The 22725-nt window shown below is 49.2% G+C and overlaps 1 protein-coding gene across 1 annotated transcript in view; it reads right to left on the bottom strand.

The window, feature by feature from the left end:
- Positions 1–1545: 1545 nt before the first annotated feature.
- Positions 1546–22725, bottom strand: part of LOC119431773 (chorion peroxidase) — a 162439-nt gene continuing 141259 nt past the window's right edge. The window contains exons 7-10 of the mRNA XM_049657393.1: positions 19951–20228; positions 6849–7018; positions 3424–3538; positions 1546–1670 (exon numbers count right to left, since the gene is read on the bottom strand). Coding sequence (XP_049513350.1) covers positions 1586–1670; positions 3424–3538; positions 6849–7018; positions 19951–20228 — 648 coding nt within the window. The 3' untranslated portion in view covers positions 1546–1585. The remainder of the gene's footprint in view (positions 1671–3423; positions 3539–6848; positions 7019–19950; positions 20229–22725) is intronic.

Here is a 22725-nt window from a genome sequence, read left to right as displayed (position 1 = left end):
ACATGTTCTGAAACTCCTATCTTCATGACACTGTCAGGAAATAAAACGCAAAATGCTATAATATAGCGCGGCCTGCAGCGCTCGCTCAGTTTAGTCGTGGAGCGCACTTTCGACGAACAGATACCAAACCTGGCGATAATATGAACGTGAGCTCGCTGGTTCCACTCCGGCGCGTGGTATCTTTATTTTAACGCGATAGCGTTAAAGTGGTTGAGACATCAAATTGGTGGCGTGCGCGTTACTTGTTTCGAACGTTTCTTATGGCTCCAGGAAGCATGATGCACGTTCGGAGATTCATATAATCTCGGTAAATAATTTGATATCGCATTATTTATGTGGCGTTGGTGACGGCGTCAGCGTAAGCATCGGCGTCCGTGGCGGAGAAATTCATCCCCAACCACGCCGACCACACAGGTCCTCCGCGTGACGCAAGGCGTTAGTGAAAAAAAGAAAGAATGAATTTCTCAAAACAAAATCCGTCAGAAAAATCGTAAAGTAAGACTTGACTACAACCTACAGCCATGGTAGCGTCGGAATGTATAATTTGAATCTACGAGAAAACATAATTCTGTTACGAGGAAACTCAAACACAAACCCTTTTTCCAGCATTTCTACCACAACAACAGCGGCGCGCTTTGGTCGGTTACATGCGAAAACCCCACCCAGATGGCGCTCGCCTCCTCGGCAGCGTAAAACGGCAGCGGCGAGTAGAGGCGAAGGTGGAGAAAAAAGAAAGCTACAGTTGCCGGGAAGCCTGACAAGCATTCAGGGATCTTTGAATGCTATCACGTTCCACTCCTAAAGGCGAAGCTTAAACGTCCTCCAAATTTTTCTTCTTCTTTCACTCTGCTCAGTTTATTAAGAAAAAAAAAAGAGAGAGAAACAACTTTATTCGAATAAAGATTGTGCTTGGATACTGCGCGTGTAGCACTTCTTCCAGGGCCCCACTGGCTATTGCAGCTCGCCGGGCCTGGTTGAGGGTCGCCAATTGGCTTCCCAGGTCCAGTTCGGAGAGTCGCGCCTCCTACGACCATTTGCAGAGTGTGTCGTTAAGTAGCGGGGAGACGGCGTCTGCCGGACGCTGCGTGCATTGGTAAGTGACTATTACAAGAGACGCGCAAAATTGACACACATACACAGGTGAAGTGTAGACAGGACGAACGTCTTCATGCGTGTATATGTGTGTTAATTTGCGAAACTCTTCTAGCAGGTATGGGAGTCTCCAGATAGCCGAGCAAGAAGTACTCCAATACAATTAATGACTGGCTTTACGTCACTGTTGGGGCAAACGAGGGAATTCTGAATATTAAACCTCATCGGGCACCACCTAGTAGTGGAGCGGCCGCTCTATGTAACCTACTAAAGCTTCCCGCCAATTTAACAACAATTTAATGACTTTCAAGAATATTTCCTACTCGAAAGCGAGTGGCACAAACGGCGATTGTGTGTAGCATTGCAGAATTTCGTAAAAAGTCGTGCAACTCTTCCGCAAAAATGCTTACGTGCAACGCGACTGCATGTATGTATGGTTTACCTTCATAGCACTGTCGCTGCGGGCGACAGCCAATGGACGCAGGGCCCCGAACTAGCGGTCCCGCCCCATGGCGGACGCCCTCGTCCAGTACCTCAGGTCCGTGTCCGGGAGATGGTCACACGGGGTCAGTGGGTTCCTGCACGCGTCGCCATTTGTGGTCACTTATATGCAGCATAGCCAGAAGGATAAAAGACAAGAGGGGGCAGGTTCGCTGTCAAAATCAAGAAGGGTGGCCCGCAGATGCAGTAGCGCACTATGGTATAAAAGTTACACATAGGGAGAAGGTGCCTCGGAAAGGCTGGCCTACGTTTTCATAGGTGGGCCTATCTTTGTCAAGGGCTTTGACTCAGAAAGGCTGGCCTACGTTTTCATACGTGGGGCTATCTTTTTTAATGACTTTGACAAAGATAGGCTAAAGAGAGCGAGAGAGAGAATAGTTTATATACAGAGATGCGGAGAGGTCGGCCTGATACCGGGAAAGGGGGTGGGGAAGAAAAAAGAGTGATGATGAGAAGGAAGTTTGCATCAACGTTAAAACCGATTTAAATAGAGTGGTGTGTATATACATGTCCACCACGCTGGGGCATCCCTAAAGCCACGTGTCAAGGCCAGTAGGCTTTGAAAAGGGACACAGCTGCCCTTAATATCAGGGCTGCGTTCTTTGCGTCAGGCCACGCACTCAAAACGAAGTGAGATGAGCAGGTGGTAAAAGCACACCGAAGTCAACAACAGTATATGCGAGATTCACTCGCGTATACGCGAGTGAATCTCGCATATAAGGCCCGCAATCTCACATATATAAGGCCCGCAACCCCCCTTTCGGAGTGCGAAGGTTTGAAAAAAAAAAGTTTCACTAAGCGTAACGTACATACTCGCTTGCTGTTAAATTCTCGCAAGCCATTACAAGGTGGCATGTGTTCATGTCCGTAAACTGTTTCGGCGACTATAAGTGCGTTGTTAGTCGGCCGCCTCTGCTTGCATTCATTGCATAGCAGTCTGAGCGCAGTCATGAAGCTTCAGTCAGTGGCCGAAAGCCTGACTGTAAGGCCGCTACTGCCTACCGTATGCCTGTAAGGCAAAAAAAAAAAAAAGCTCAGTCATAAAAAAAAAAAAAAAAAAACGCGCAGGCCTTATACGACTTAATACGGTAGTTTTAAAATTCCGGTCCTACATGCCACAGAGGTCGCATGAGCGGCAGGCGCGAGTTCCAGTCATACACAATGCACCCAGACCCACCGCGGGGCATCAACATCATCAGAAGTATTAATAAGTAGACGTTCGGGACAGAACGGAAGCTATAATATAGAACGTTATCGCTATATGAGTAACTAACAGCAAAGGATGAAGCTTAACGGGTATAATTGTAGAATAATTTGAACTACGGTGAACTACTCGTCGAATCCAGATCACGATGACTGAGAAGCGGAGATTTGCCGGCGAGGACTGTTTACACGTAGCGTGTGGAAATCACGTTGGAACCGTTTATCATGTTTTGTTAGCCTGTGGCAGTGTCCATTCAGAGGTAAATGAGGCCGTAGTTACCGTCCCCGAGGACTCGCGTTTTAAAGACAATAAACCAAGGCTGTGCCAAGAGTAATTACGTAACGTTAGATAACGCACCAGAATGAAAGTTACGTAACTTTTGCGGGGCAGCTCGCCAGCGCGAAATCGCTCATGTTGAAGACTGAGGATAAACGCTCGAGGAAAGTAAAAAAAAAAAAAATACAACCAGCGTAATGGCACCAGCCTCCACATCGTTACAACGGGAGCGCTCTTAAAGGCCGCCCATCCAGCTGCACATCATCGCAACGCTCTAGGCAGGAATGGCCTAGACTGTACCAAGGACTCTCCCAGTTAATAATACTTGAAACGGCGAACGTGTCTCTTACGAGGCGGCGTCGGGCCTGAGGAGCGCGTGCCTCTGCACCACCATCCGGTGCGGCTCGTCCGCGTTGGCGCACAGAAGCTTGGCCAGGCTGAACTGCGAAACCTGCAGAAGTTGCGCTGGAGATACGAGCAAAACAAAACCACGTCACATCTCGCGCGCATATCTCATCAGGAAAAGAGCTCGCCCTAGTGCAAAGCGAGTCGCTTCAACATTACTCTCATTAAAGAGGGAGAGAGAGAGACATTTATTATGATACAAAAGCTGAGAAGTCGACCTGAATGAATGTTACGGCTCATTAAAGAGTTTTGAATTAGATTGCTTGCTTATCGCAAATTCCGCGGGTAGGGATGGTTTCGAGATGTTCTTCCTTCAAATGCATTATAAAATAGATTGGCTTTCGAGTTAATAGTTTCCTAAAAGCCTTCCTCGCGCAGATTGTAAAGAATCCAACTGTAAAGTCAATACATTTTTTTAGCATATTTTGGAGACGAAACTGGTGCTAGTCTCTGAATATCTCTGTTAAGCGGGTATTACTTTATTGTTACTCTCCGTGAGTTATGGGGCTGCAATAGGCATGCCCTAAAGCAGATAAAAAAAGCTGCACCAAGAGCTGAATAGGAGTAGGTTAACTAGCTATCTGCCGTGTCCGTAGTTGTGCAGCACTTCAAGTAATTTACCTGAAGCTGTCGATCGGTGTTAAATGTTACAGATAATTTTCAAGAAATGCGTTCGAAATTGGCAACAAATATGTGCCCTCTAAGTTATTTAGAAGAGAGCTTGTGACGGCTTCGTTCTGACTTAGCGGTCCCGAATAAAAAATATAGCTGCTATAAAATCCATCTGTATCCACTCTGGAATTTACTGCATACACATAACTATAGACTGCGTAGCGCATTAATACTCAGAAACTGCTCTCCGAAATTTCTGTTGCGACACCTTCGGCCTAAATGATTACATAGGAGCGCGAGCACTTTGGTCGTATAATGCCGCGCAGAAAAAAAAAAAGAAGCTATTGTGACGTCCGACTGTTGGTTTGCTTACGGTGCCCGCAAAAGACAATAAAGAGTTTTTCCAACTGTCGCGAAAGTCCTGGCGGAGTCGCAAATTATTCGCTCTTTTCCTTCGTGTCACGGACGCTATTTGCTCCCTTGACCCTATCTTATATCAAAGACACCTCGCGTTGTCGCCGCCATTGTGACCAGAACAAAAAGACCACGTTTTTCGCAAGACTTTAGGCCAGCGTGAACACGCGTTACGTCCAAGGTCGTTCTCATAATCCACGCGACAGGCTTTCTCTAGGACTGCGAAATGGCGTGTGCTGTGTGTCGCGTGTAGCCGAGTAGATTTGAGGCCACGGCCAACCCTGAGAGCTCGCACAGTCCCACTTTTTCGTATTTTTCACCTGTGTACGACGCCACTTTCCACTGGGCCGTGGGAACAGGCCTTCTTTGAACTTAATAAAACTGCAAACTGGGTAATTCGGCAACTATGGATACTTCAGCAGCACCACTTACACCAGCCACAAGCAAGGAGAACACCCACCGTGGTCGCGTAGCGGCTTTGGTGTTGTGCTGCCAAGCACTAGGTTGCGGGATGGAATTCCGGCCACGGCGGCCGCATTTCGTTGGGGGCGAAATGCGAAAACAACCGTGTATACTGCGTGCACGTTAAGGAACCCCGGGTGGTTCAAATTAACCTGGAGTCCCCCACTACGGCGTGCCTCATAATCAGATCATGAGTTTGGCACGTAAAATCCCATAATTTAATTATTTTTTTAAGAACACAGGACACACGTTGACTACCGAGATTCTGAGATAAAAGCAGCAGCTTGCATAAGACACAGTCACTCGCGCTATCCCACGCCTGTAAATACACAGTCTATAGGGTGTGTCAACTAACGTTAGCCGAGCTATTCAACGAAAAAAAAAGAAAGATTAAAGGAAAAACAACGGAGCAAGATTCGATTTTCAGACATATGATGTTCGCTTGTCAGAACTCTGGCGAGCGAACACCGGCGGTCTTATCTGGCACCGTGTTTTTTTTAATTTTTTCTTTTTTTTCGTTGAACATCTGGCTGATGTTGGCTGGGACGCATGGCATAAGACGAAGATTACGTTAGGCATGAACTCCCACGTATTCATAAATAGGCCTTAACTTGAAGCTAATGCATGACTTGGCCGAAGTGACGCCTGACGCGAACGCACCCAAGGGAAGGCAATGAGCATTTGGGTACGTTCACACCAGGCGTTATTTTGACCAAGTTAGGCATGGGCTTCAAGTTAAGGCGTACTTCTGAATATGGGGTCAATATTGCAAACGGACGGCACAGCATCATAAATAAAACTCGCGCAGTTGTACTTAGCTTTTAAATATGTCATTTCGCGATCGCACAATACAATGGAAGGGTGGCTAGCACAAGCGTCTCCACAATCTAATGTTCTAAACACAGAAACAGAGTAACTCACGAAATTGCTTAGACATTCATCGAGACGCCGTAGTGGGGTGTCACGGCCTGATTCCCAACACCTGTGTTTCTCTGAAGTGTATCCCAAATCGGATCCGCCACGTTGGCTTCTAAGGCTGTGGTGGTGTGCTGCTATGCACTAGGTTGCGGGATCAAACCCCGGTCATGGTGGCCGCATTTCGATGGGGGCGAAATGCAAAAAACACCCGTGTCCCGTGCATTGGGGGCACGTTAAAGGTGGTCCAAATTATTCCGGAGTTAGGTCCACGACGGAATGTGGTATCCATGGCAGGGAGTCGAAACCGTGAGCTAAGCAGCGGAACACAGTAGCCGGTAAACCGTCACAGTGACAAGTGTTAACTGGTTTCTGTTCAAGCAAAAGACGAGCTACAATCGGCTGGGACTGTACATAGAATGAAACAGTATCAAAGTATCAGACTCTGGTTGCCCTGTTCCGCCTCCACGAAACTAGTTACAACACGGGGACACAATGCCGCGAAGTGTTCGAAACACATCCTGCAGTTAGTGGCCGAAAATTCCCGCGTCTAATCAATGCACTCGCTATGAGCGCCACAAGCTTTCAAACATTTACTGCAATATTACTTTAAATTTCACTGAAATAAGGAACAAGTAGCACACTATAGTAGAATCGGTGTGTATATCCTCTTCAGTCACGAATTATGATCGACTGTCGATAAACATATGAAACTGACAATTTTATGGAAGGTGTTGCAGACTCCGTTAAGACAAAGTCAAGGTGGTAGAATGACTTTTTCTCCATTTTATGGTGAGTCACCATAATTAATCACTAGTGTGAATTACCTGCGAATGTTAATTATTGGTTGCAAGATTTACTTGAAAGAAAAAAAAAACATCGCAGTTGCTACGGAAACGTCCCACGTCAGTGAAATAAGGAACAAGTAGCACAGCATAATGGCATGCGCATCGGTTTATATGCGCACCATCCGTGAGAGCCATGGGTCCTCCGTGGCTGTAGAAGTAGCGGTCCCCTTCCTGGAATCCGCGGAACTGGCGCGCGATGATGCAGGCGAAGGTGGGACCCACCAAGGCGTCCGGGTGCGCGGGCCGCTCCATCAGGCCACCAACCCACAGGTCGACGTCGTCGGGGCTCCTGGAGCATTGTCACGTGTTAGTTCACTCGAGCTATTTCGAATTCCACAGGAAAGCTTCCTTTCATTAAGATTGAAAGAACTTGGAAGAAGTGTTCCCGCCTCATACGTGAGGATATAGAGAACGCGCATCATCTGCTATGAACATCGCGCTGGGACATAGAGTGTGGGAAAAAACAAACACAGAGCTGTTAGAATCACGAACTGGCCACTGACCAACCTGACGACCATAATCGTTGTATGATGGGCAGCATATTTTGTCAGTGAACCGGCAGTGTCCGCATAAAAACGGCTTGCATGCTTTTGTTTAATTTGCTTCCCTGATTACGTCGTTCGACAATCCATGCAAAAAGGAATGTCTACAAAGATGAAACATAAGTACTCGAACCATTTATCTGCTGGAGGTTATGGCAGTTATCTGTCGATCTGGGAAGTTAGAATTATACGTTTGACCAAGTGGGATTTCATTGTGCTGGATGAATGGTTGGAACGTAACTGCGAAAACTTTCACGGACATACACCTCGAAATCCAGGACGAGGCAGGTGAGACACATAACGCCACCTTTCGATGGGCGTCCGCTCGACACTGCGTAACTGAATGGGCCCCACATTAAAAAAAATCATACGCCTATGAAAAACACAGTTACCAATTTAAATGTTATTGCTATACTAAAAAGACCCACTGGGGATTGTCTTCAAGAAGTATTTAGCTATGTGGAAAAAAAAACTATAGGTGGCTTAGAAATTTCGTTTGCTTCAGCACGTACCATTGTAAAGCAAAAAATGCCGAAAGAAAAACGATTTTTTGAGATCACCTGAGAAACATAGTTTTATTACCATATGGCGCAAACTTTCCGACGGCATTCACCAATGGGTCTTATTTATATTGTTACGTGTGGAAGGACACAGACGAAAGAGGCTATTTACAGGCTATTTACACTGGAGCCAGACAGCCAGGCCGACACTCGCTCGCACCAAGAGCACAGACACACTTCATCGTCTTTTTCGCGGCGGCTCGTCCCTTGAACATCTTTCGATGATATGGTAATACTACCCCCCCGGCGGCAAAAGCGCCGTCACGGTGCTGTTAAATATCCAATGCACTTGGAGAGTTGTAGGGTTTGAGTCGGGCGACGTGTACAATATCACTGGTGGTCACAGCGGAGGACGTAGTGGGCTTGGCGAGAACGATTTCGTAGGTGACATCGGTCACTTGGCGGAGTACGCGATATGGGCCGGTGTAACAGGAGAGCAGTTTTTCACAAAGGCCAACTTTACGCGATGGTGACCAAAGCAACACGAGGGTGCCGGGCGCAAAATGCACATCACGGTGACGGAGGTCGTAGCGTTGTTTTTATTTTTCTTGAGACACTTGCAGACGAGCACGCGCAAGTTGGCGAGCATGGTCAGCACGGGCGATTGCATCACGGGCATAATCGCTAGTGGAAGCTGTGGTGGACGGAAGCACAGTGTCTAGTGGTAGCGTCGGTTCTCGGCCATACAAGAGGTAAAACGGGGAAAAGCCAGCAGTTTCGAGACGGGAAGAGTTGTACGCAAAGGTAATGTAAGGTAGAGCCAGGTCCCAGTCACGGTGGTCGGTTGAAACGTACTTCGATAGCATGTCTGTAAGCGTGCGGTTCAGACGCTCAGTGAGGCCGTTCGTTTGTGGGTGGTAGGAGGTGGTAATTTTATGCTGTATTGAGCAGGCACGCATGATGTCGTCAATGACTTTGGACAAGAACGTACGGCCACGGTCGGTGAGCATTTGACGCGGAGCACCATGCATCAAAATGATATCGTGGAGGAGGAAGTCCGCGAGGTCAGTAGCGCAACTGGTCGGAAGAGCGCGTGTTACGGCGTAGCGGGTCGCATAGTCCACAGCGACGGCAACCCACTTGTTTCCTGATGTAGATTCCGGAAAGGGGCCGAGAAGGTCTAAGCCAACACGATGAAAGGGCTCGGCAGGGATGTCGAGCGGCTGCAGGTAACCAGCGGGGAGCTGGGAAGGCTTCTTGCGTCGTTGGCAAGGTTCACAAGCGGCGACCTAACGCCGTACGGAACGGGCAAGGCCCGGCCAGAAAAAGCGGCGACGTACTCGGTCATAGGTTCGAGATACGCCGAGGTGTCCTGCCGTTGGTGCGTCGTGAAGCTCTTCTAGAACGGTTGAGCGGAGGTGTTTAGGTACTACAAGTAGGAACTCAGAGCCGTCCGGATGAAGGTTACGGCGGTACAGAGTACCGTCGCGGAGGACGAAGAGGCGTAGAGTAGCATCGGCCGGAGAGTGTTCCAAACGGTCGATGAGTGCTCTGATGTAGACATCACGACGTTGCTCGTCGGCGAAATGAAGGAGCTGGGATACGGAGAAAACGCAAGCAGCATTGTCAGTATTAGACGTGTCAGAGTCGTCAACAGGGTAACGCGACAAGCTGTCAGCGTCTTGGTGCAGGCGGCCAGACTTGTAGATCACGGAATATGAAAATTCTTGTAGCCTCAAAGCCCATCGACCAAGCCGGCCTGCAGGATCTTTTAGCGATGAGAGCCAGCAGAGGGCATGATGGTCAGTGACTACGGAGAAAGGACGACCGTAAAGGTAAGGACGGAACTTCGCAACCGCCCAAACAACAGCAAGGCATTCCCTTTCCGTAATGGAAGAGTTGCGCTCCGATGGTGATAGGAGGCGGCTTGCGTAAGCAATAACGTGATCCTGGCCACGCTGACACTGGGCTAAGACGGCACCTACACCATGACCACTGGCATCTGTACGCAATTCTGTAGGGGCATCAGGGTCGAAGTGGGCGAGAATGGGTGGTGAGGTGAGAAGAGTGACGAGACGAGAGAAGGCGGTGGCTTCTGAAGTGCCCCACGAAAATTGTGCGCCTTTCTTCAGAATATTAGTGAGGGGTCTAGCAATTGCCGCGAAATCTTGAACAAAACGACGAAAGTACGAGCATAGCCCAACAAAACTGCGAACGTCTGCGGCTGTCTTCGGAACCGGAAAGTCTCGGACGGCGCGAGTTTTGTCGGGATCAGGCTGCACTCCGGAAGCGTCGACGAGATGTCCCAGAACAGTAATTTTTCGGCGGCCAAAACGACATTTGGACGAGTTGAGTTGCATCTTCGCCTTTCGAAATACATCAAGTATAGCTGTTAGACGCTCAAGGTGAGAGTCGAACGTTGGCGAGAAGACGATGACGTCGTCGAGGTAACAGAGAAACGTGGACCATTTAAAGCCTTGGAGTAAGGAGTCCATCATACGCTCAAAGGTGGCAGGGGCATTGCATAACCCAAACGGCATTACTTTAAATTGGTACAGGCCATCAGGTGTTATGAAAGCGGTTTTTTCTCTGTCCATATCGTCAACAGCAATCTGCCAGTATCCAGAGCGAAGATCAATAGAAGAGAAATAGCTGGAACCGTGAAGGCAGTCAAGGGCGTCGTCGATACGTGGGAGCGGGTAGACGTCTTTCTTAGTAATTTTGTTCAAATGTCGGTAGTCTACACAGAAGCGCCACGTGCCATCCTTCTTCTTAACCAACACCACAGGGGACGCCCAGGGACTCGAAGAAGGCTCAATGATGTCTTTATCTAGCATTTTGGTCACTTCAGTTTGAATTACTCGGCGTTCCGACGCAGAAACGCGATATGGTCGTCGGTGAATAGGCGTAGCATCGCCAGTAGGAATCCGATGCTTGACCGCGAGCGTCTGGCCCAAAGGGCGATCGTCGAAATCGAAAATATCTCGGTAGGCCGATAACACTTTGCAAAGGTCTTCAGTCTGTGTAGAGGACAGGTCCGCCGCAACCATTTTCTTTATGTTGGGATCGGCGCCAGACGTTGGCGCGAGGGACACGCCGAGCTCGGAAGAACCATCAGTTGGTAAAGTTGCCACTTGATGGTCGCCGAGGCAATCAACGTTGGCGAGGCAAATACCTTGCGGGAGAATTTGTTTTGCCAACCCAAAGTTAAAGATCGGCAGGCGAGTGCAGTTATTAGTAATAGTAAGAATACTGTGAGGCACGGTGACGTCATACTGTAGTGGGATCTCGGGCAGAGGAGTGACGAGGTACTCGCCATCAGGAACAGGTCGGGAAGACAACAGTTCAATATAGGCAGTTCAATATAGACTTTGGTGGTAGGCGAATAAAGTCGCTGGGGCGTAAGCGGCACTGGGGTTCATTAGGAGGTTCTGCGAGAATCGGCAACTCAAGGCGAAGGGTACTGGCAGAGCAGTCAATAAGAGCAGAATGCGCAGAAAGAAAATCGAGTCCGAGAATTAGGTCGTGGGGGCAATGAGCAAGCACGGTGAAGAGGACAGGAGTGTGACGGCCGGCGATGCTGACACGTGCCGTACACATGCCGACGATGGGGACAGTACCGCCATCCGCAACGCGGACGACGCGTGCCGACGCTGGGGTGAGGAGCTTTCTGAGTCGTCGTCGGAAGGCAGCACTCATGATTGAAATGTGGGCCCCTGTATCGATCAGAGCAGTGACAGGATAGCCGTCGACGTCAACGTCAAGAAGGTTTTCGTTCGTAGGCAACGTGAGCAGAGGATTTGAGGGCAGGGTCGACCACGCAGCTTCACCTCCAGAAGCTGCAGTGCCTAGTTTTCCGGCGGCATCCGGGAGGCGATAGGCGGCGAAGAAAAGCGACGGGGTTGGGGCGAACGAGACTGATGGCGTCGAGGTGAGGGTGAGCGACTGTAGCGAAGGTTCGGAGCAGGGGCATCAGCGGCAGTGGGTGCATGGCGGGTGGCATAGGGAGCAGAAGGTCCAAAGGTGCGGGAATAAGCGGCGGCGTATGTCCGAGGAGGAGGTGGCCATCGGTTGCGGCAGTGACGAGCGACGTGGCCGATGCGACAGCAGTAGAAGCAGATCGGCCTGTCATCAGGGGTACGCCATTCGGACGGGTTGCGGCGAGATGTGGCAGAAAAGGATTGCCGAGGGCGAGGAGGGCAGCAATAGAACTGGGGAACGCTAGGTTGAGACGTCGAACAAACGGAGTTCAGACCCATGTTCTCAAATTCCTGTCTTACGACGGCCTGAATCATCGCAATCGTGGTAGCTGGCGGATCGGGAGGCGTCGCGGAGAAAGCTGGGGAACAGGTGGCCTCGAGCTCACGGCGAACAATACGGGTCACGTCGTCACAGGTAGTGGCCTGACGCGGTCGACCCTCACATGTTGACGTAGCAGCAGTGTTAGGTAGCCGCGTGATGTGGGGTGTGATACGGCGGCTCTTAGCGTGTTCAAGGCGACGGCATTCTTTTATGATGGCGTCGATAGTCGAGACATTGCCGAAAACAAGCAAATTGAAAGCGTCGTCGGCAATGCCTTTTAGCACATGGGCTACTTTATCTGCTTCAGACATACCATCGTCAGCTTTGCGGCAGAGAGCCAAGACGTCGAGTATGTACGAAACGTACGGCTCTGTAGAGGTCTGAACACGAGACGCAAGAGCCTTTCGCGCGGCAACCTTGCGCCCAATAGGGTCGCCGAACAGTTCCCGTAGCTTTTCTTTGAAAGTGTCCCAACTTGTTATCTCGTCGTCATGTGTTTGGTGCCACACACGTGGGGTGCCGCCGAGATAAAAGATGACATTGGCGAGCATAATCGTTGGGTCCCACCTGTTATTAGCACTGGCGTGTTCATATAGCTTGAGCCAGTCGTCAACGTACTGTCCCTCCAGGCCAGAGAACACACCAGGGTCGCGATGTTGGGCAACCGTGACGATAGGAGTAGTCGGACGACCCGAAGCCGTTGCAGAGGCGGTCTCGTCACCGGGGGGCATGGTGACAAGCTCGATGTACCGACCACTTCGGAGTTCCGTGGCGAGGACGGGGATCGCTAAGCTCCACCAGAATGTTACGTGTGGAAGGACACAGACGAAAGAGGCTATTTACAGGCTATTTACACTGGAGCCAGACAGCCAGGCCGACACTCGCTCGCACCAAGAGCACAGACACACTTCATCGTCTTTTTCGCGGTGGCTCGTCCCTTGAACATCTTTCGATGATATCGTAATAATATATACGTCACATCCTAATTGACAACTGGAGTGTTGCAGAGATCCGATCTTTGAAATTTACGGTGCATATTCAGACAGGCAGAGTCGAGAGGGCTCTAGACGTCTCGGGACTATAGAGTCAATAGAAAACACACCATTAAAAGTGCGTCGCAGAAATCTCACCTGAAATAGTTCAAGTTGAACCTATTTAACAAGGCGGGAAACGCGTGAACTGGATACGGCAAGAAAATGTTTTCCTCTCACGAGCGGGCGTTACGAGATGGGGGAAGTTCTCTCGCACGATTCTATGCAGCCACAAGCCGCGCCGTATCCGGTCACTTTCCCCTCTGGTGATGTGAAAACAACAAATTACTGCATGCAGAAACTCCCCAGTGGGACTTGTCAGATAGTGCGTCGGTATTCTTTCCAGTCGACGTCCAGACGCCCATATATTCGTCTATATGGGCGGCTGCGCTGTGACAGGATCGCCATGTGGCTTCACATGTGTTTTTTTTTCGTGGTCGCAGTAAAACCGCAGTAAATATAATGGCCGCTACCGTCCATCAGGCTAACCCCACCATACTAAAGAGTTCATTAAATTAGGCGCCAGACACTCAGTTTTACGATGTCCTGCGTCTTGCGACTGCTATGCAACACATAATCCTCTTGTACACATGATCCTCTAGCATTTAGTGACGCTACGGGGGAGCATGAAAGTTTTTACGGAAAGCAAAAACAATAAAAGACAAAATAAATGTAGGCTCTGTGGACGGGTAATGTGCGATAGGACGCAATACCCAAATTAACACACACAGTTGCACATACTTGGTGACCCAAATTGAGATCAAAGAGGTTCATGAAAGTGTGGCACATGCCTAGTTTCACCCACCCAGCAATCCAAGCTGGGGTGAACGATCGAAGTTCATTGAACGGCGGCATATAAGTAGTAGCACATGTCCAGTAACATAAGTTAGCAGAAAAATGGCATATATGCAATGTCAGATACCCGTGATCCAAGTGGGCCCGACGATTGCTGCCGAACCCTGTTATCTGAAGCAGCGCGATGTTGTGAACTACTAAACCATAGGCTATCCAGACATCCATCCAAGTTGGCGGGAGAACAGCACATATGCAATGTCAGATACCCGTGATCCAAGTGGGCCCGACAATTCCTTTCGAACCCTGTTACCTGATCAAGGCAGCGCCATGCTGTGAACCACTAGACCATAGGCTACCCAGTGATCCACGTTGGCGGGAAAACGGTACAAACACAGGCGGAAAGACAGGCAGCCAGACAGATAGCACGAGGAAATTGCTTGAAGTGCCCTAATAATGCTAATAGCAATAAAATGATAATGGCATTAGAAGAACACGTTGTGTCCGGCCGTCCCACATCTCTGTACAGGCGCAACTTATTGTTTTCGTTGCAAGTCACGGATCACTGAATTCTACTGCCACATTACCGTTTTCGCTATCTGCAATGTAATGACGCCATCGACAAACACATATACCTCAGAAAACTATAAAGCCATCACCAGCTTCGTGACCACATGCGATGAACACTTGTTCCTTCGAAGCTGGGAGGTGGCGGATTCAAACACCTTGTGGTGTATATTGTGAACCCACTACCGGTGAAACCGTGACTGCGTGCAGCCGTACTTCGCGTCTCTGTGTGGAGAGCATAATAAGCCGCACGGCGAACTAGCCCTGGACATCATCAGTATAGTGGGGTTTTTTCGACACGGTGTCACTTTCACTCCGGCTGCAGAGTCGAATCTCGGCAGAACAGCTTGCGTGGCATTTGGGTAGGAGAGACTTGGGGTGGGAATAGGTGTTAAGGGTACAGTGCCGCGTAAACGAAAAAGTTTCTGTTGAGAAAAACACGCGTTTAAATTCATGCGAACGCAACAACAAAGTAATTTGGCTAGCTGGTTCTCCCGAGCCCCGCCAGCGACCCATAGGCGAAGTCCGCAACCAAACGAGTCAAACGCAATCTGTTCTGGTGGTTCAGCACATGAAGAATGGCACCCTTTTCTTTTAATGCGTTTTAGGGTCCTTCACATATTTTACAGGGCCTATGTGTGTATGCTTGCTAGTTAGTTTGCATTGTGCATTTCGCAATTTTGACCAGCTGAGGTTCCTTAACGTGCACCTAAATCTAATTACAAGACCGGTTCTGCATATTACTGCCGTCGAAATGCGGCCGCTGCCACCGGGATCGAACTCTATACCTCGAGATCAGGATCGCATCACCAGAGTCGGCGGGTTATCGGGGCGAGTAAAAAAGAAAGCAAAAAAAAAAAATAAAGAAGTTGCGCAGGTTTTCATGCCTCAGAGAAAATTTCTAACGGTGTACAATGTTTTCATTTCCTGCCTTTACACTAGGGCTTCTCAATCAGTAGCCGATTGCTTAAAGCGAAGTCCGACTCCAAAGTAGTGTAGTAGCAGTGAAGTGTTAACTTTAGACTTCGGAAGCCTTATTATGAGCAGTACTACGACTGTCTCCTTAACGATTTATCTACAAAATACGAGATATATTTATTGTTCCCGTTTGCACCTATATCGTCACTAAAAGTGCCTTGAGCGGCCAATCGCGCGGAAATGTTGCGTGTATTCGCGGGTTTCTTTCACGCTGGGACAAACAGTTTTATGTAGCACGGATTGAACAACAGAAAGCTGTATCGGGAGTTTTTCATGTTGCTCTACTATTTTCTCGTTGGCTCTTTTTATCTAATTATAATATTTGAGATGAATAATTATTTAATACTTTTTTATTTATTTCATGTACCTCACAGGCTCCAGAAGGAGTATTGCATGAGGGGGGCGGTACAGATAGCAATTGTGGAGCTAACACATGTTATACAGTTACATAAATATGAACCGAACGAGAATCAAATAATAAAGAAAGAGCGCAAAAAAGAAAGGAAGGTAAACTAACAGTTGTTAGCTTTCCAGTATGCAATAAAGCAAACAATCTTAGAACAAATGCTTAAATAAATACACAACAATGAAGTTAAGAACAACAAAACTAAAACAAACACTGATTTTCAGCTAAGTACTATAGCCAAATATTGCACTGATTTTTTTGTCTTAAGGTTACTGGGTCGTTAATGTCAGCGATGTTATCAGGAAGACCATTCCACAGCACAATGACACGAGGCAAATCTGAGCAGTTGAATGCATTGGTGTGACCGAAGATGCGTTGGAAACTGAGATGATTATGCAGACGTCTAGATGTGTGAGAGGGACGAACGAGCGCTAAAGTAGATGGATGCACATTATGCATGATTTTGTGCAGAAGACAAAGCAAATCTATATTTCTGCGTGATTCCAAAGATGAAAGCGACAACGAAAACTTGATGTTAGTTACGCTCGAAAATGGCTATAATCTCTAGCAAGGAAACGTGCGTAATTATGTAGTTAGGCGGAGTGCAAAAAAATAATCTGAGTATCGCCAAGCGCCGGCAAGGAAAATTACTTCGGTTCTGTCCAGCTACGTGGCATTTGTATATTTTCAAATCTTGGTGCATGATATTTTGGGGCACCCTGTATATATAGCTCTACCCTCTCAGTGGCTTCTTACACTTCACATACAGTTTTTTCCACTTTGACACTCGTAATGCTAACGCATTCAAATTGGGCGCTTAGGCCCGAAGCATTGAGAGCGATAGCAAGATTTATCGTCGCTCTTCCTTGTTCCGCCTTCCTTGCGAAGTGGGAGAATACTTGTACGTTGGCAAACCTCACTTCATTTAAACGAGGAGCACTCTCTTTTTTTTTTGAACGCGGATGCGACAAGTTGGCGCACCGCAACACTCAAGTCAATAACTACTTCTGGGTTGCAGGAACGACGGACCGGACGGATACCAACAACGTTTCAAAACCTCGGCGTGATATAGGCAGCGGGGCAGTGGCGTTGCAGGCGTCGAACCCCAAATGCGCACTGGATGCAACCGGCAGGAGTTCGCCGGCGGTGTTAGTCACCGCCCAGTGCAACACCCGAGCGTACACACAGCAGCTGAGCAGGGACTTCAGTGCGCGTACAGTCGCAATCTTTTTGAGGGTGAACACGGGAACGCGTGGACTTCTGAGCTGACAGTGCGGTTCAGCGGCGGCAACGAGAAGCATTGCTCATGCGCAGTGTGTCCGGCGCGTGCGCAAATTCTCCCGCCGCGCGCATTGCGTCACGCAAGCAAGTGCGTGTCGTCTGCTGCGCGCGTACCGCAATAAGGCACGTTCCCGAAGAAGAGAGGTGGAGAATTGTACAATATTGGCTCAAGGGATATTCACAGTGCTCCATCGGTGCTCTCGTGCACAGGCCGCTAAAGACCGTCAACAGGATTATACAGGCATTCAGCAAGGAAGGCCGACTCTGTGATGCCCCACACAGGCGTCGACCAAAGGCAACGACGGAGGATGAAGACGCGCTTATGGTAGCTGCTGTCGTCGAGAACCCCTTCCAGTCCGCGAGGCAAGTGCGGGAGCAGCTAGATGTGGACGCTTCCCTTGCTACGGTCCGGCGACGCCTCCGAAGTGCTGGACTGCAAAATTCTGTAGCTGCACGAAAGCGAGTCGTCACTGTCTCCAGTCTCCAGTTTGCCGAAGAACACGCCTCATGAATGGCAAATGACGGGGGCCGAGTGATCTTCTCGGATGAGTCGACTTTTACAACTCGCCAAGACCAACGGATGCGAGTTTGGCGAACCAGAGGCACACGGTAAAAAAACTTTTCTTAATGCACGTTTGATATTGCGAAGGATGGTCAAAAATACGAGTTCCATGCAGTTACGAGCCAGCCAATGTGCAGGGAGTCGCCGCGAGTGGCCGAAACTTCGTGAACATGTGGGGCGCGGTGTCAAGGCTTGGTCTCGGGCCTCTGCATCGCATAGAAGGTGCCCTTACTTCGCAGCGATACTGCACAGAAATTTTCGACAATGTGTTGCTGCCCTACGCCCGCAGCGTCTTTCCCGATGCCGATTTTATGTTTCAACATGACCTGGCGCCGGTTCACACGACAATAGTGTTTAAGGGACATATAGAAAATCGCAGAATCAGCATGCTTTCCTGGCCGGCCAAAGGCGCTGACATGAACATCAGCGAAAATATATGGGGGTACATCAAAGCAGCCATGGTGCGGAAACCTGTCCGCCCGACGACTGGGGCCGAGCTGTGGGCAGCCGTTCGACAAGAATGGGAGGACCTTCGAGCGCATCATGACTTCGTGCCAGGGCTGTACGTGTCACTGCGCTCTAGGATGGCAGCAGTCGTTTCCGCAAAGGGTTGTATGACAAAATACTAACATCATCAAAGAGAAAATTATTCCTGCTTACTAATACTACTTCTAAACGGATCAATCCTTTTGTTGAACTTGCACCAAATAAAAGTTCGGATGTTTGTGTTCCCTTGCCTGTTCGTTGTACGATAAGAACACAGCAGAAGGAAAACTAAACAAAGTGAAAAGTTGAAGTAATTACAATAACGCCAAGCATAAGAAGCACAACGTTCTGAGTTAAAAGCATCAAAATTGTGGTTTCGGTCATAATTTGGTTTCTATTGAGGGGAAAAAACTGCTAGCAGACGACACACGCGCGCTACGATGACGTAATGCGCACGAAAGGAGCCTACCCTCCCCGAGCATGCGCGCAGATATTGTGGCTGCCGTCTGACGGCGCTGGTGATATAGAAAGCCTAGGGAACCTACATGCAAAACAGCGCTTGCATGTAGGCTCCCTAAGAAAGCCACGAGCTCCCGTGTTCACCCTCAACAAGATTGCGACTGTACAGCGCGTGCCAGCGCGCAACGCTCACGCCAGCAGCGGAAAAAAAGAAAAAGTGCACGGGCGGGTCCCACGTGCCACAGGCGTATCTACAGGGGGGGGGGGGGGGACACTTGACCCCTCCCCCCCCACTGTAGAAAGTGTGTGTGTGTGGGGGGGGGGGGAAGTATGCCATTTGCCCCCTCCCCCCACTTTTGAAAGCAGACACTTTTGGCTGCATGCTGGAAAGTCCAAGAAAACTACAGCTGAAGCAAAATTTTCTCTCGCAATAGAGTGGTCGTGTCAGTATGCTTTTCTTTACTACGTATCCCCTGCTTGCACAGCGAGGACTATCTTTTGTGTCTCCTCGGGACGTGCTGTAGCGGACGACACGCGGGATTCTCCATATACGCTCGCGTTGCGGAGAAGGCCTAGTGCTGGGCAGTTCCTGCACTAACAAATGTCAGCTTGCGCTATTTGGATCATGCCCAGTGCTTTGGGAACACTATACCTGTATTTGAAAACACAATAAGCTTACTTAACCTGCAGGCGAAGGGGAGGTCAGGATAATGTATTATAATCCGACGCGATAAACGACTGGTGTGGTTTACGGCATTAAATTGTTGGATTTCCAAATGCTGGAACTATTTAATCTTTATCCGGAGACAGCCTACACAGTGTTGCAGGGTCAGTATCTTATCACGATCAAAAGTGTAATCAAACCTCGAGTTTCATTGTCTAATCACAACTTATTGTAGATATGTTCGTGAAAGTGACCATAGGTGAACGTGCAGAGCCATTTAAATACCAATAGAACCCTGACTTGAATTTTTTTTCAAGTCAGGGTTTCAAGTCTCGTAATGCGTAGGATGGATAACCGGTGGACCATTAGAGTTACAGAGTGGATACCAAGAGAAGGGAAGCGCAGTCGAGGACGGCAGAAAACTAGGCGGTGTGATGAAGTTAGGAAATGTGCAGGCGCAAGTTGGAATCAGCTAGCGCAAGACAGGGGTAATTGGAGATCACAGGGAGAGGCCTTCGTCCTGCAGTGGACAGAGATATAGGCTGATGATGATGATGAAGTAAGGGACAAGTGACGGGCATTTTTAGCCAGCTCGCGCTTGACTGGAGCTACTATTTGCCATGTCTGCAGGATATCGCGGTTTATACTGACTCGTATAGCTCCGCGAGAAGCTGTGCCCGGCGAGGTTCCATGAAGGCGTACAGGTCCGCGAAGTCATGCACCCGTCGTCCCAGGCAGCGGCGCAGCCAGAACGCGTATCCGGGTATCGCGTGGTCCCTGCCCCGCTGCACGTTGAGCGAGGCCAGGTCCAGGCCCGCCTGGCTGCTCGCGTTCCGGTACAGGTGCTCGCGCACGGCGTCCGCCAGCGCCGGACTGGGCACGCGCGCACGCTGGAGGGCCATGCCGCGGATGAGCTGGTCCACCGTGCCCTGCGCGAAAGAGGGGCTCTCGAATCAAAACTGCTGGAGGGGCGCTAGCATGGCGGCACACCTAGCGTGCTATACTTCCACGTGAATGATAACAATTATTATTACGGCAAATCAGTACTGCGGAATTCCGCAAGTGGTGGAAGGTTCATGAAAAGAAAACATTGACACCCACCCGTATGTAGCACGAAACTATACGCAGTAAAGCCTACACGGGTTTGTCGGAAACAAAGCATCGTAGGTGAAGCAAAATTCGTCCTGGTCCACAATTCGAACCTTTTATTTGTTTCTGAGAAGCCCGTGTGGGTTTCCTCTGTAGCTTCCTGCTACATACCGGTGGATGTCAATTTTTCTTTTCATGAACGATTATTATTATTCGATATGAAAACATACACACAGTGGACAGAGGGAAAAAAAGGAAGGAGCAGGTTGGTAACTGCCCTCGAGGAGGGCACTACGTTTGCCTGCACTTTAGGAAAGACGGAATAGAATGAGAAGTTAAAGATAGGAAGAAGGAAAGTAAAGAGGAAAGAGAAAAGAAACGGGATGAACATTCACGACGATAAAAGTGCAATAATGAGAGATAATTGAGTGCGACGACGTGAAAGAGAAAGGACAACCCGCAGGTCGCACTAATGGCAAAAAGAGATAGACACAGCTAGGGAAATCGATACATCACACACACACACAACACAGTTTACAAAAGTAGAGACTCTTGTAGGAGAAATACCAGAGGCGTTCGTCGCAAAGACCAAACGAACGAACGAACGAACGAATGAATAATCAAATAAATTAATAATTTATTCAAAACTTTAATAATTGCAAGTTATCGAGGCAATCGCTACAAAAAATAACACCACCAAGACGAAGAGACGGACACAGCTAGCGCTGACTGTCAAATGTATTTTAATATTCTAGAGTGCTCTCTAGGCACAATGACACGGAATATTGAGTAAGCGTGCTTTAACACGAGATTATGTTATGCCAGGGTCCACGATCAAGTTCCTGTAACAGATGTGACGTCGTCGCGAACGCGTAAAGTATTCTCTCTCTCGACAGGGATGCCGTCTACATGTAGGAGCGTCTACATCTAGGAGTCCTGCATCAGGACACTAACGAGCGCCGACAGTGAGCGCTTCTGTAGTCTCAGCGCAGCGGAGACTCCAACGCGGTGTAGCCTGGTGTAGGTGGTGTAGGCCTTCTGCTGAGGTGACGGCGCAGTTCCCGCACGTGGTTTGTCTTTCGCGCCAGATTAGCCCGTGACGCCGTGTCGCCTTGAGCAGAAAATCAAGGGACTTTAGTCGCCTGCGGAGTGCAGCTTCAGCATGCATCAACAGTGCTTACACGCCGCCTACTGCTTCGCTTGCGATGATATCAACTAAGAAAACTGATGCGCTAAGCGGCGCGCAAAGACAACGACGTCGCCGGGTGAATCTTGCTTTGCTCCGGCGAGAGACACGCCAGCGTGGAAAAGAACGCCTTCGCGCGTTCGAGGCGCACGCTACGAACTCTACCACTCGCATTCCTGAAGCTGAGCGCGTCGCAACTCAACTGGCTGCCCAAGACACTACCGAGGCGGACCAAAATGCTCGTGCTTTCGCCAAAGCGACTCGGCAGCAAGACGCAACTCGCCAACAGGACGCCGCGCGCTAAGGAAACCTGCAACACGGTCGCCGACCCGCAAATCGTGTGCCTTTCGCTACAGCGTACCGTGAGTTCACGAAGCGATTTGCTAACAACCCCTTCGGTTTCGCTGGTACGGTTTGCGACGCCTGTGCTTTAGTTCGGATTTGCGCAGTGCTCCGGCGCGCGCAATGCAGTGTCTCCGGGGATGTTTCCCGGTCGCGAGTCGTTCGACAACTTTCGCTTTTGTGGCAATTCTCGAGGATCCCTGCGCAGTGGTAGGGTGCCGCTGTTGGCTACTTGCCACTTAATCCTTCACGTACAACAAACATGCAATAGCTTCTGTGAAGAAACGTTTCGCTTTCGTGATCTACGGATTCCTATGAAAGAGGGATCAACTATGTTTTTTTTCTTTTATACACAGGTCGATTAACATTTTAAGACAGGTGTTGTGCTGCACTGTAGTGAGATTGACTATGGAAGCGAATCCTTAGTTGCCTTATCCCCTTTTTGTCTCGCGTATGTTCTGGCTGTATTTGTCGATGCGATTTGAATAAAACTACTCAGTTGATAGTCAGCGCTCTCGCTTTTGTTGCGCTTTTGTTGCGTTATTGTTTGTGCAACTAGCTTCAAGGATGCAATGCCAAATCAACCAACAAACCAGCCTGTTAATGTTAAAATGTGCCGCTATCGGCTAGGCAGCCTTCAGTCCAAGGCTACTTAACACAGGGGCACCTTTTAGCAGTTTTCTGGACGTAGCCCACCAGGTAGCATTGGTTTGTCTAAGTCATGGCGAGAATAAGCCAGTCTGGTGTATGAGTGAATTGAAGGCCAGAAGGAAAGCAACCATGACATGTGGTGCTGGTCAGGGCAGGAC

Source organism: Dermacentor silvarum, chromosome 10 (assembly GCF_013339745.2).
Source record: "Dermacentor silvarum isolate Dsil-2018 chromosome 10, BIME_Dsil_1.4, whole genome shotgun sequence".
NCBI classification, from domain to species: Eukaryota; Metazoa; Arthropoda; class Arachnida; order Ixodida; family Ixodidae; genus Dermacentor; species Dermacentor silvarum.
Note: the sequence above shows the minus strand (reverse complement) of the source record. Positions and strands in the feature narration are given on the sequence as shown.